This window comes from Peromyscus eremicus, chromosome 10 (assembly GCF_949786415.1).
Source record: "Peromyscus eremicus chromosome 10, PerEre_H2_v1, whole genome shotgun sequence".
NCBI lineage: Eukaryota > Metazoa > Chordata > Mammalia > Rodentia > Cricetidae > Peromyscus > Peromyscus eremicus.
In genome coordinates, this window is record NC_081426.1 from 82,407,035 (window position 1) to 82,419,885 (window position 12,851).

The window sequence follows — 12,851 nt, forward strand, 5'->3', positions numbered from 1 at the left end:
AGACAGTGGCATTTCTTCTGGTGTGAAGCTGAATAGGGAGGGTAGCGTAGGCACCAGGAAGTGCCGCGGGAGTTCAGGGCTAGTGAGGGTTTAATGTACCCGGAAGGTTGTTTGCAGAAATGAAGGGGAAGGTCTTCATCCCATACTTGGAAAGGAAAGAAGTGTGTTGATTCTCTGAGGTGACCTCTTAGTCACCTCTCTAAAGGTAATACGTTTTTCGTAAGCAAAACTGAGTTGGATTCCTGAGAGTAAAGCACTTCACTTTGTCTTGGCTTCTGGAACAGTGCAAGGATCTCTCAGTGGCGGCTGAATCCACTGAAAGCTCAGACTTAGCGCCCACTGTCCAGCAGAGGCCGCCCTGGGCCGGGACTCCTGGGACTAGAGCGCAGGGAGGGGGAAGGCCAGTGGGTGGCCCTGTCCTCGCAGGAGGGCCGGGTGGGAGGGGTTTGGCGACCGTACAGGCGGGCCCTGGGCTCGGGCAGCTGGGATGGAGCAGAAGTGTGCCTGGCGCCGCAGGGCACACAGCTGACTCTGCGCACCACCACCGCTTCGCCTAGCGCCGCCAGACACCAAAGGTGCCACCGAAGCTGCCTGGACTGATCGCGCCAGGCGGTCAGCTCCACCCGCTCCTCCCGCAGCCCACCAGGCGGAAGAGGAGCTGCCCGTGACCGACGCACTTGGTCAGCCCCAGGAAACTCTTCCCTAGCCGCGTCCAGCTCGGTACCGAGCGCCGGAGTAACATGGTCTGCAAGGCGCTCATCGCTCTCTGCATCTTCACCGCAGGTACTTGGCGCGCTCCGCGGAAGAGCCAGGCGTGGGGAAGCCGGCACCAGTCTCCGGCTCGGGGGTTGAGGGGTGGGTCGGCGAGATCGAGAAATAAGTCGCCACTGGAAGGTGGTGGGTCTGCAGGGGTGTGCGCACTTAGATTTGAGATGTGCGGTTTTGGCGGTCCGGGGGGGGGGGGGGGGGGAGACGGGGTCTTTGTGGCGGCAGCCTGTGCCCCTCACAAATTCAGTCTTTGTGAAACAGGTGGCTGGCTAGCTGGCGCGTTAGAACACCGAACCCCGCAAGGAGACGACTGCTCTCTGCGGCTTCTCTTCTTCGCTGGGGGGGTCTCAGAGCGCACCTGCCACAGTCCCAGACATCACTTCCTGCCGTGGTTTGTCCTGCCATGGGATACAGAGCCAGGGCAGGGGTCTGATAAAGCCGCTGCTAAGAGGGCTTTCAGCATCATGTGCGCTCAACCGGGCTGGTTGGCGCTCCAGGACTTAGAGGTCTCGGGAACTCCCGCGTCTCTTTTTACTTAGGCTTAGGGTGATGATGCGGCACAGTCTTTGGGGCAGCGGCCCAGGCTGGGGTCAAGCTTGCGATCACTGCTGGCGAACTGCAGGTCTACTGTGGCCAAGAGCCTTTTAAAAATGTGCTCCCTGAACCAAACTAGTAACTTGTCTAAAAGTAGGACACACACCCCCTTCTGCCTGTGCCCCATCCCCAAATATCGCTCTCCGACTCCACTATGCATGTCCGGATGGTCTAGGGACTTCTAGCAGCCACGACCTTGGGCCGACGACCCAAACCAGCCTGCGGACTGCAAAGATGAAATCAGGCACCACCGTCTCGGGTTGGAAACTTAGGTTTTTATCCAGAAAAAGTGTAGCCCAATAAAGGACTATGGATAAGGGACAAGGCACGCGGGGGTGGGGAGTGGGTGGGAGGGGGGAGTAACCCAAGAGTCTGGTCTGTTTAAGAACAGATTCAAAGCCACATACAAGCCGATTCAAGATTCAAGCGTTAGTTCAAGTGTTTTCCCTCTTGAATTGCTTGGGTTCCTGTAAATATGCCTCCCCACCCCACCCCCACGCCCAACCCCACCCCCGCCCGAAAGAAGTCACAACTCCTTGAGAAGAATCTGGAAGCTTCCCTGCGGCTCTCAGAGGATAGCATGGTTTTAAGGGAAAGTTCCCCAGCTTGAGCCAATAGCGTGCTATTTTCTCTACATGCTAACGTCTGGGAGAGCCTTTCATCTGCAAGGTCTAGAGACCTGCTTGCAGATCTTTCCGGAACCTTCAGGCAGCTTCCGTGGCAGTCCTCCGGAGTGCTCAGACCTGAAAGTGGAATAGCCTTCCCAGCTGGACTGCCTCCAAAGGTAGATCCCTGGTCCTCAAAGGCGAGATGAGGACGGGATGAAACAGGAAGGGAACCCCGTTTAAGAAGCTTAAGAAACCTGCAGTGGGCTAGGATAGATTTTGTTTGCTAAACTGATTTTGCACCTTTATCCTTTATTTATTATTTATTTATTTGTGTACTTAATATTTTTTTGAACAGCTCTGACAGTTGGCAAAACAAAAACAAAAACGGATTAACAAGGAGCTCAAATAAGATGGTTTACTGATTGATTGATTGATTGATTGGTGTCACTAGTGTTACTGTTCAGCTGTGCTCTGCTGAAAGAAAAATATTGCGCATTGCCATTCCCCTCCCCCAGAGCCAGGTGGCTGGTGTTTCAGAGACTGGCTGAGCAGCCTCAGCTCTATGCCCTCCAGGCTTCTGCGGGGATCAGGGCCATCGGGTCACAGCCTCCAGAGGCCTTGGAAGACACATTGCCTCTTAATTCATATTGCTATCCCATACAGGCAGCCGTGAGCCTGAGGACGGCTTTCTATGGAGTTTGTAAGTCTGGATGAATCTTTCCATGGACAGTTTGTTAATAAAACTGCTTATCATAAATAGGCTGGAAAATAATGTCAGAATTATCATAAATATCTCACGAGAGTCTCCGCATTCCAAAGTAAAGCATTTTCAGATTGACATGTTTTTCTAGAAGGTTCTAGATAATGGCAGGCATGTTCCAGCAGCTTGTGCTGGGGCTTCTCTGGCAAGCTATTCACCAAAGGATGGCTTTTTTTTTTTTCCTGTTCTATTTTCTCTCCAGCTTTAGAGGCTTCAGAAAAACTTGAACAAACCCTTAAAGTGATACTTGATTGAGTCAGAGACAGTGTCCAGTAAGGCTTTAATTTTTAGCTTCAAAAATCCTCCTGATATATGCACAGTGTTTCATCAGAATATATAATGGACACCTGAAAATATGCTTGCATTACTGGCATCCTTGACAGGAGACAGCTCAACATTTGTTCTCTGAATTACCATAGATGGGATGTATAGGAGTGTCACATGTGAATTAACACCCAGTCCTGAGTCTCCAAGGTTTGGCACAGGAACTATGCAGGGAATGGGGACAGAGACCACTGAGTAACTTTTTCCCCCTCCATCCATTGCCATTGCTGCCCCTTGGGGTTGGGTGGCCCCATTCATTTCAAAAACCCCTCAGTGAGATAGATATATAAGGTACATAGAAGGATTCAAATGGTCTTTTTAAACACTGAAGAAGACAAAAGAAATTCATTACATAAGAGTAGTCCATATATATATAATATATATATATATTATATATAATATATATATATTATATATATATATGCCAGTGATCTGGCTTCTCTTGCTCTGAGTTTGCCCTGTCTACCCCAGTGCCAGATCAGGAAAAATACAGTGCACCCCATTCCCAGGCACACCCTGGAACACTCATTGGTCCTCTGGTAAGCAAGACCAAGAGAGTTAAAATTTCACCAGCAAGGGATCTGTGTGTGTATGTAGGTGTGGGTATGGGTGCGCGTGCGTGCGTGCGTGCGTGCGTGCGTGCGTGCGTGCGTGCGTGTATACGTGTGTTCTGGACCCATCAGCTCTCTCTTCTCTGCATAACTAACATTGGCCACGACTCTTTGCCTATGCAAGTCCTCATGTGTGTCAGTTCAGTGGCTGTATCACAAGTATACTGCAAAAATAGCAACCTTCTTCCAGGAAGGTGTGTGTATCGGAGTGACAAGTGAGAGCTCCCCGCGTTCCTTTCGCCTGAAATCTGTGGTCCCGGTGAAAGACGTGGCATCTTCCTTTGTGTGGAGAGACCTGAAAATTGCAAGCTCTTTATATTGTCTTCTGATGCATTCATAGAGGCAAGGAGAAGCAGGTAGATTCTGCAGCCTGACTATTCATAGTACCGACCCGAGTTCAGGCCAAGTACCCTAACCACCCTGCATTTTCTCCTGTTTAAAATTAGAGGAGGGGGTCATCTCATAAGGTTGGTGAAAATGCTAACTGACTGAGCAATCCTACAAGTATGCAGTGCTGGGGACATGGAAAATGCTCAGGAATGTTAGCCCTTGCTGCTCTGACCCTTAATAAAGATGACTATATCCAGCACTGAACACACAGGTCACCCTCTCCAAGTGCGGAGCTTGAGTGTGTGTTTGCACTTAGACTCTGCAGATCCCAGACTGCCACTAACATGCCAAGGCTGACAGTTCCAGCAAACTCAGTATGCAAATTAGGAAGACAGTCGGCTGAGCCACTAAATGCCTAATTTAAAAGGTTAATATGTGTTGGTTCAGCCATAGCACAATGACCAGGAAAGAAAAAAAGGGTTTAGTTACAATTAAAGTAAAATGAAGTCCTCACCAAGGATTTTTGCAAACTGGTGTATTTAGAAAGCCCAAGTCAGCTAAATCTAAAAGGTCAGATCCCCAGAGCAACACATTTGGGGATAATTCAGAGTAAATGGGTCATTTTATCTGATGGTTCTGAGTGACTTTCTCCAGCACTCAGAGTCCTCAATAATGGCCAGATCTCCAATTGAACCTTAGCACTTGGGCATGTTTAATGTGCTAGTGTTTATATGGAGAAAATACTAGTCCAATATTCATACCGTCTAAGACAACTGTCTAAAGTAATCATTTCACTCAAGGATCAGGGAGCATAGCACCTACATTTTAAAAAATATTTATTGCCTGGCAGTGGTGGCGCACGCCTTTAATCCCAGCACTCGGGAGGCAGAGGCAGGCAGATCTCTGCAAGTTCGAGGCCAGCCTGGGCTGCAGAGTGAGTTCCAGGAAAGGCTCCAAAGCTACACAGAGAAACCCTGTCTCAAAACAAAACAAAACAAACAAAAAACATTTATCACTTCAGTGGGACCCGTGGCAAAGGAAAGATCCTTATGAGAGCAGTCAGAACTAAACTCCTTCCAAGAGTATCTGTCTCTAAATCAGTGTTGAGGAGTCAGCTATTTGCCTTGCTCGTGAACAGTGAAAAGTTAATGTTTCCTGTAGAAGACAATACCAGCTCTAAGAAGTAGACGGGTTGTGTCTGCCTCACCCTATGGTTGTTTTGTCATGGGAAATGTGGAGTCAATAGGTTATCACCCAGTTAAAACAGCGTGACTACAAAGCCAGACTTAGGGTGCATGCAGTTTATCACATCTTAAATGATTTAAATGACAGAAACTGATGTAACATTTTTCTAGCACATGTACCTTTAAATATTTTATGATCCTTCACACCAGCACAGCCCATTTCTTTCAATGATATGTTTTTAACATTGTTTACAGATCTTGAAAACTTTATAATTTTTATAAGTAATAAGAACTGTTAAATGAAGTGGAGAAGTATAGGATCCTGCCCATGGATGCTTTCACTAGGTGTAGGTACAGTACCGATGGAAAGCATACAATCTTAATTTTTCCTTTGCCTCATGTTGTCACATTTAGCAAATAAACACTCAAGCTGTCCGGTCACACTTGAATTTCAAGTAAACAGTGATTCTAAATATATCCTGTGTAATATTAAAATTCAAGTTCACCGGGGAGTGCTGTATTTTATCTGGCAATTCTCCTCTGGCCTTGTCTCCAGACCACCTACCTATGCACGGGCCTGCTGTAGAACGACCTTCAGTTTAAGCCTTGTTTCCTGGGGCCTTAGCTGACTAGCACCTCTTCAGTCAGTCTGTAAGTGGGAAGGAAACACACGGAGATTTAACAGCAGCTCTCTTTGCACAGATTAGGATGCAGGAGCAGTTTGCATTCCAGTGAGATATTTGAACTCTGTTTCCACACCTATCAACTGTGTAGGGTTTTGTGTTTCTGATCAATAGATGACATTTCCATGGCTTCTTTGACCCATTTTAATGAACCTTTCTGACCCTCCCTTTTAAAAAGAAATAGTATATTTCTAATAGTAGCCATGTTTTTGCCTAGTGCTGGATTTAGAAACTGTCTGGAATATAGCCGGCAGCTGATTTAAAGGGAACGTTATAGAATAGCTTTGGATTTCAGCACCCATTTTCTCGCCAAGATCTTAAGACAGCTTACAAATATTAATTATGTAAGTTTTATATAATTCCTGCTGGATAGATTTATTGGTATCACTTAAAAAGCTGTAGCTATACAGATCCTGAGGCAACACATTAGGCAGAATTTTAAGGTAGATATTAAAAAGTCTTTTAAGCTATTTAGCTTTGGAAGAAATTTGCACTCTTTATTCCCAGGGAGAAATCTGTGACTAGCTAACTGTTAAGTAAGGGAAATTGTGGAAAATTACCAGGTGTGATATTTAGAAAACATGTCTATTTGATATGAAAAGTAAGTAATGGAATAAAACCTCTACTTACATTCCAAATTCTGGTTTTCTCTTCCATAAGCAAGAGAATGAAGACATAATGTTCAATATGGGTGTTGAACATGAAAGGAATTATATGGGAGAGGGAATGTTTTTTTTTGGCTGTGGTTGTAAATTTGGGACTACGAAATTTAGATCATATTGTATTTCCTAATATGTAATTAATAACATATATGCTATCCTTTACAACTGTGATCGTCTTCTCTGCTTTGTATAGCCCCAAAGCATAACCTCACCACTGTGTTTAATCACCCATCACTGCATCCTTGATGGAAAACTACTGATGGGTCTAAGATCTTAATCCTCTCATTCTGTTATAATTGGGGAACTTCTGAACAAGTATCTATTTCTCAGAAACTCTAGAGGTTGAGTCCACGATCTAGGTGCTAGTGGGTTCTGCATCTTGAGAGTGTATATGGAGCCTTCTTTTTGTGTAGCTGCATGGTAGGTGACTCAAGGCAGCCCCTGGCAACATTTTATAGACACTATTCCATTCATGATGGCTCCACCGTCATGATCTAACCACCTCCCAGAGCCTCTGCCTCCTAATACCATCTCTTTGGGAATTACAATTTTTAACACACAAATTTGGGGGGACTGGAGGACCAGGGAGATGGATCAGTAGGTAAAATCTTTGCCATGCAAGTGTGAGGACTTAGGTTCAATTTCTTGGTACCCGGGTGCAGAGACACAGGTCTGTAACAGAGAGGAGGGGCTAAAATGGAGAATGTGAAGGGCTTCTGTGCCACTTGCTTGTCAAAGAATCATGACAAAGTCTGGGAAACTGAGAACCTCTTTCTTGGCCTAGTAAGGAGGCAAGGTTTTGGTAGGTGGGATGCATGTCTGTTATGGGTGTTCTTGTGTCCATGTACCCATGAGAAGCAGCAGCAAAGCATACCAAATAAGAAGGAATCCTGGTTGTTTTGACTTAAAAATTGCAGCGTTGATGGAGGTGATGTTTAGAGGAAAGCCTCGAAATTCTTCTTCTTTGAAGCACTGATCAAATCTATCTGAGCAGGGACAAATATCAACTTTCAAGAAGGAATGATCATTCATCATTTATCTTCTGGGAAATGCTTGCGAGGGAAGTGTGATGTGAAATTACATATGGAAACTGGTCCAGCGTGATGTGAACAGGAAGCAAGGTTAGGGGATAGGAAGAGCTATTCAGAACTTTACTAGATGACTTGGGCATGGCAAGGGCCACAGAGTTGAAAGAAAGCAAGAAGCTTATCAGATGTTTGAAAGATAGGAGTAGATAATGTAGATTTAGAACTAACCAAGGCCTTCTTTCTCTCAATATTCTTCATCAGTCCCTCAAGACAATGTGTTTTACTTTCCTTTAACTGTTATGCCAAGTCCAAACACAGTCTAGCACTTTCATTGCTCTGGTCCTGAGCAGAGCCGCTACCATCTTTTCTCTGGAGTCTTGCAAGGGCCTCCCGGATGTCAGTCTCCAGACTTCTCTTCCTGAGATCTGCTTTGCACAGGGAAATGTCACTGGATCTGTTGGAAATGCATCAGGAGTGACACTGCTCTGTGCTGTCCCAACCCCATTGCACTCAACTGAAGGTCAAATCCTTAAAGAGATAGTCAAGATCTGCCCAAGGGGTCCATTTGCTCTTGACCTGGGTGTTCTCTCCAGAGTCCACTTGCTCACTGTGTCCAGCCACCCTTCCTTCTTGCTGCATGCTGTGGTTGGTTCCTCTATCTGGAGCAACCTTTCTTCAAGGGTTCACATAGTGAATGTCGTCTAACCTTCTCTAAACACTTAAGATAATCAGGAGAGAGAGAGAGAGAGAGAGAGAGAGAGAGAGAGAGAGAGAGAGAGAGAGAGAGAGAGAGAGAGAGAAAGAGAGAGAGAGAGAGAGAGAGAGAGAGAGATTGATTCCTTTCAATTCAATTACAGTTTGGCAGGTTTTAATTCCCAAACAATTGGCTGACTACTTTGGGCCTGTGTTGGGACAGTACTTCATGGTATGGACATAGAGTATCAGAAACCTGTTTACCCTCTCACTGAGCATAGGAGAAAGAGAGGAAGGAGACACTGTCCCATAATCCCCTTGGAGGGCGTTCCTCCAGTGGTCTAAAATCTCTTACTAGGCCGCTTCTTACCATCCCACCAACACTCACCAGCAAGGAACTGGGGCCCAAACCTTTAACAAGTGAACCACTGGGGGACATTGCAGAGCCCAAAGGTAGCACATTTGCCTGACTTTCACTTCTCAATAAACCCTACCCTAACCAACATGCTGAAATCACAGCACAGTCTCCCTGCCCAGTCTGTGCCCCTGGTGTACTTACGTGAGTCTGGCCTGTTCTTACTTCACTGCCCGTGTCCCTCCATCCCTCACTGCTGCATCTCACTACAGTACAGCCTCACACAGGGGCTTTTTGTCTCTTCTCCTGGTTCTGGCAGTCCTCAGTGAAAGAATATTTTGTGGCACACAGTAGGTGCTCAAAATACATTTGCAATATTGGCAAAATACTTAGTCGAAAATTTTCCATAGGTCACCTGACAATGAGACATGGCAGGCTTGCTGACCATGACCATCAGGTGCTTATGTCTAGTGCAGTGCTTACATATGGTGTTTTAGAAAAGCAGTAGTCAGACCTTTGGTCCTTACTTTACAGGAAACAGACTAGCAAACAAAAACCCAGCTAGGCCTTAAGATCAGCTATTTGATAGCTAGCTGTACACATATGGAATTCTGAAACTCTTCTTCTAAACTGTAGTGTCTGTCTCCCCCCCCCACCTCGCAGTATGAACATCATTTTAGAATAGTTGAAACTTAACTATGTGGCCAATTAAGAAAATGTCACCTTTGAGCTCAGCTAGGACAGATAAAGATACGATAGAGCACTATAATTTGAACCATTCTGAGAATTTTCTCAATAACTAAAAATAGCTTGTTGATGAAACGTGGTTTGAGTCTAAAGGAAATACAACTGGCAATTTCCCAGTAAAGCTTGAAGAAGTTAGGTGAATTCAGACCCTGAGAGTTGACAATGTAAAAAATGTAAGTCAGTCACTAATGTGCTCAAGGATATAATGGGGGATTTTCTTGGCCTTGGAGACTATGCATTATAGCTTTCTTAATGAGTCTGAAATATGAGCTATGTTTAGTCCAAGCAGTAGCTAGAGATGATGCAGAAGTTCCAGCTAAAAACAAACCTATATCCTAGAACAGAGAGGAAAGATGGGAGGGTGCTTGTTATTTATCCTGCAATAGATACACCCCTTGACATGGTTGGTGTTAAATTTACCCAGCATGGCACATGCCTCAGTTTTATCATACCCCCCCCAAAAATCTGGTACTTTCTTTCTTATTCAAAATAGGAATGATTGTTTATGTGGTGGCTGCCAGCAAGAACATGATCTTTAAAATACAAGCATCCTGATCTTGATGATATCAACTTGGAGAAGCAATTTATAAGTGAGGGAAAGATAATGCCTTATTTCAAACATTAGACTTATTTATTTCATAAGCTCTGTTTGTTCATTCTTGAGAAAGGCAAACTCACTGCCATCCTCGTTCAGCAGCCTTAACTGTGAACAGAGAGGTATCAAACTCAGGTGACCCTGGGCTTGCCCTGCAGGGTCTGCCCGGATGTGTGGTGTTGAGACTGTGGCATTGCAATTGAGATGACACTCAACCCCCCACCCCCACCCCCTGCCTCCCAGAGCAACGTGTGAAAAGCAGGTGAAATGTGTAAGATGAGAAGCAGGGCCTAATACCTTACTGGAAGGAAAAAGATCACACAGCATGAAGAGAAGGTTGGGGGACCCCAAATCTCAAAATCAAGTGTGGCTACAGATGGAGTGAAGTTCTGTCATTCCGAGACCAGAACTGGTCAGTGACGCCACCCTGTGCTCAGCATTCATCCTGAACAGTATTAGTAACTGCGTTCAAGAGTGGGGTGGCCTACACCACTGTACCAGCATGGCTACCATTTATAGTTGCCAATATACAAAAAAAGAAAGCTATAGGATTTGTGCATTCCTGCATTAAACGGGATTGGAGGGGATACAGGGAGTCTCTCCCCGCCCCCCACTTCTCTGAATTTTTCAGTAACATATTATGAATATTTCAAGTCCATCTTTTGCAACAGTTCATGTGGCTATAGTGACTGCTGGACAGCTGTCACAACTCTCAGCATAGTGACTTAAAAGTCCTTCTGACAGAACCTCAAAAATGAAATCAGCCAGGCGGTGGTGGCGCACGCCTTTAATCCCAGCACTCGGGAGGCAGAGCCAGGCGGATCTCTGTGAGTTCGAGGCCAGCCTGGGCTACCAAGTGAGTCCCAGGAAAGGCGCAAAGCTACACAGAGGAACCCTGTCTCGAAAAACCAAAAAAAAAAAAAAAAAAAAAAAAATGAAATCATAGAGAAGCAAGTTACCTCAGAAAGGTTTACCGGGCAGCACTGATGTAATGGGTGAAGGTTCCAAAAAACAACAACAAAAAAACTTAACATAATAATGTTATATTTTCTAAAACTCAAGTGTTGTATAAGGCATCGTCAGAACCGCCATCTTGGATCATTTTTAAGGGGCGCTGAGCTGTCAGATCAATACTTAAGGCACAATGTTATAATTCTCTTCTAAAACCTAAAATCTCTTCAGCATTTGTTACCATGGGGTCTACTTTTTTTTTTAAAAAAAAACACATCCTAAGTTTCTCAAAATGAAAGTTGTTAACTTAGATAGCAAATAAGAAAAATACCCTTCAGAAGACCATATTATTTCTTTCCTTTGGCAACATTCAATATATGATATCATATTTTCAACAAAGTAATCAATAAAATGTGGTTTAGAAAGATGTTGGAGGAGCCATTATTAATCCTCGGCAGTATTTTCAGAGAACAATGCAGGTGTGCTGGGGACACTGCTGAACAGGCAGATAGGGCAGGGAGAAGCTGAGCTCCGACCGACTCCAGCCAAGCCCTTCCGTTTTGACAAAACTGTGCTCGTTGCTGGGGACCAGCCTGTTACCCTTTTAGCTCTATGGGGTACCACCACGTATCACTCTGTGTGTGCTTCCTCTACATCATCATCTGCTCCTCCAGTAGCCTTGGGGGGGATGCAATACTGTTTGTACTTTGCAGTTGAGGTCACAGGGCTTCGAGAGTTAGGTAATACACCATTCATGTGCAGTTGATAAGCAACAGAGCTATGGTTTGAGCGGACAACTTTCCTCTTTACCCATTTCAACCCTTACTGCCTTCAGCTGTCCAGATAGCTGCTCAATCAGTTCGTGTTCCCAACTTTGATTCTCATCTCTGTCCCACATGTTCCAGCTTTGATTGAGAGCCTGCCTTGCATCAATCTTTCTTTAAGCTGCGATGCTTAAGTGGTCTCTTTCTTCACACAAGATCATCTCTCAGGACCTATTTAGGCCAGAACGGATTGCCTATTCCCATAGTAAGAAAGGTAAATGAACCCAAATCTGCTTAAGATTCTCCCAGTGTTCATTGCATGGTGTGGGGGTGAGGGGCTGGGTTCCATTTTCACTAACAGAATGACAGGTCCTTGTGGAGGAAGCTAATTCCAGGCAAGACTGATTAGATGACTATAGTATCATATTAGACCAGAAAGTAAAGACCTTCTCATGACGTCAGAGGACTCAAAGATGCTTAATGAAACTCTAACTGGCCAAAGATGGTGCAATTTGATTATCAATGAGAATAATAATTAGAATAGACTGAAACTTACTATATATGTTTGCTCATGAGTACAAAATAATTTTGAAACCACAACAGTGAAATAATACAGATGTCATTATTCTTCACTAGAAGATGCGAATAAACTAACAGATTATTTTGAAAAATAATACATAACTACGGAGAATCAAGTCTTGTTTATTGATTGATTTTCAAGTCTTGCTGCCTTTATATTGTGAGTGTACCACTGTGTGGTGGAACATTTGACGAAGAGCTGATTGGTTGTCTCTGCAGAAGTGTTGTCTAGAAATGCAATAGAAACAGTTACTTTAATGCACAGGCTCATGAGTTAGTGGCTTTTGATCATCAGTGGCTGCCTTCTTGAAGTGTGGCAGTGTGGCATAACCAGATACTTGTCCCTCCCACACGATCCCTTTTGATACAATCCTGCCACACTCAAAGGGAACCTACATCCCACCGAGCTTCTTCAGCCAACTGGGAAAGGCGATAGTGAACCTCATGGGAATGAAGTCAAAAAGCTCCAGAAAACAAGAGAGTTGATAGGATCAACTGCCTGATTTCTTCAATAAATAGGTTTTAAGGAATAAAGGAAGAGGTTGAGAGACAGATGTGCGGAGGAAGGAGGAATCTGCAGACTGAAAGGAGACTTGAGAACAGAGTAACCAAACC

The 12,851-nt window shown here is 44.8% G+C and overlaps 1 protein-coding gene across 1 annotated transcript in view; it reads left to right on the plus strand.

Moving 5' to 3' along the window:
* Nucleotides 1-479: 479 nt before the first annotated feature.
* The window catches only part of Parm1 (prostate androgen-regulated mucin-like protein 1), a 97,405-nt gene continuing 85,033 nt past the window's right edge, over nucleotides 480-12,851 (plus strand). The window contains exon 1 of the mRNA XM_059274656.1: nucleotides 480-783. Coding sequence (XP_059130639.1) covers nucleotides 741-783 — 43 coding nt within the window. The 5' untranslated portion in view covers nucleotides 480-740. The remainder of the gene's footprint in view (nucleotides 784-12,851) is intronic.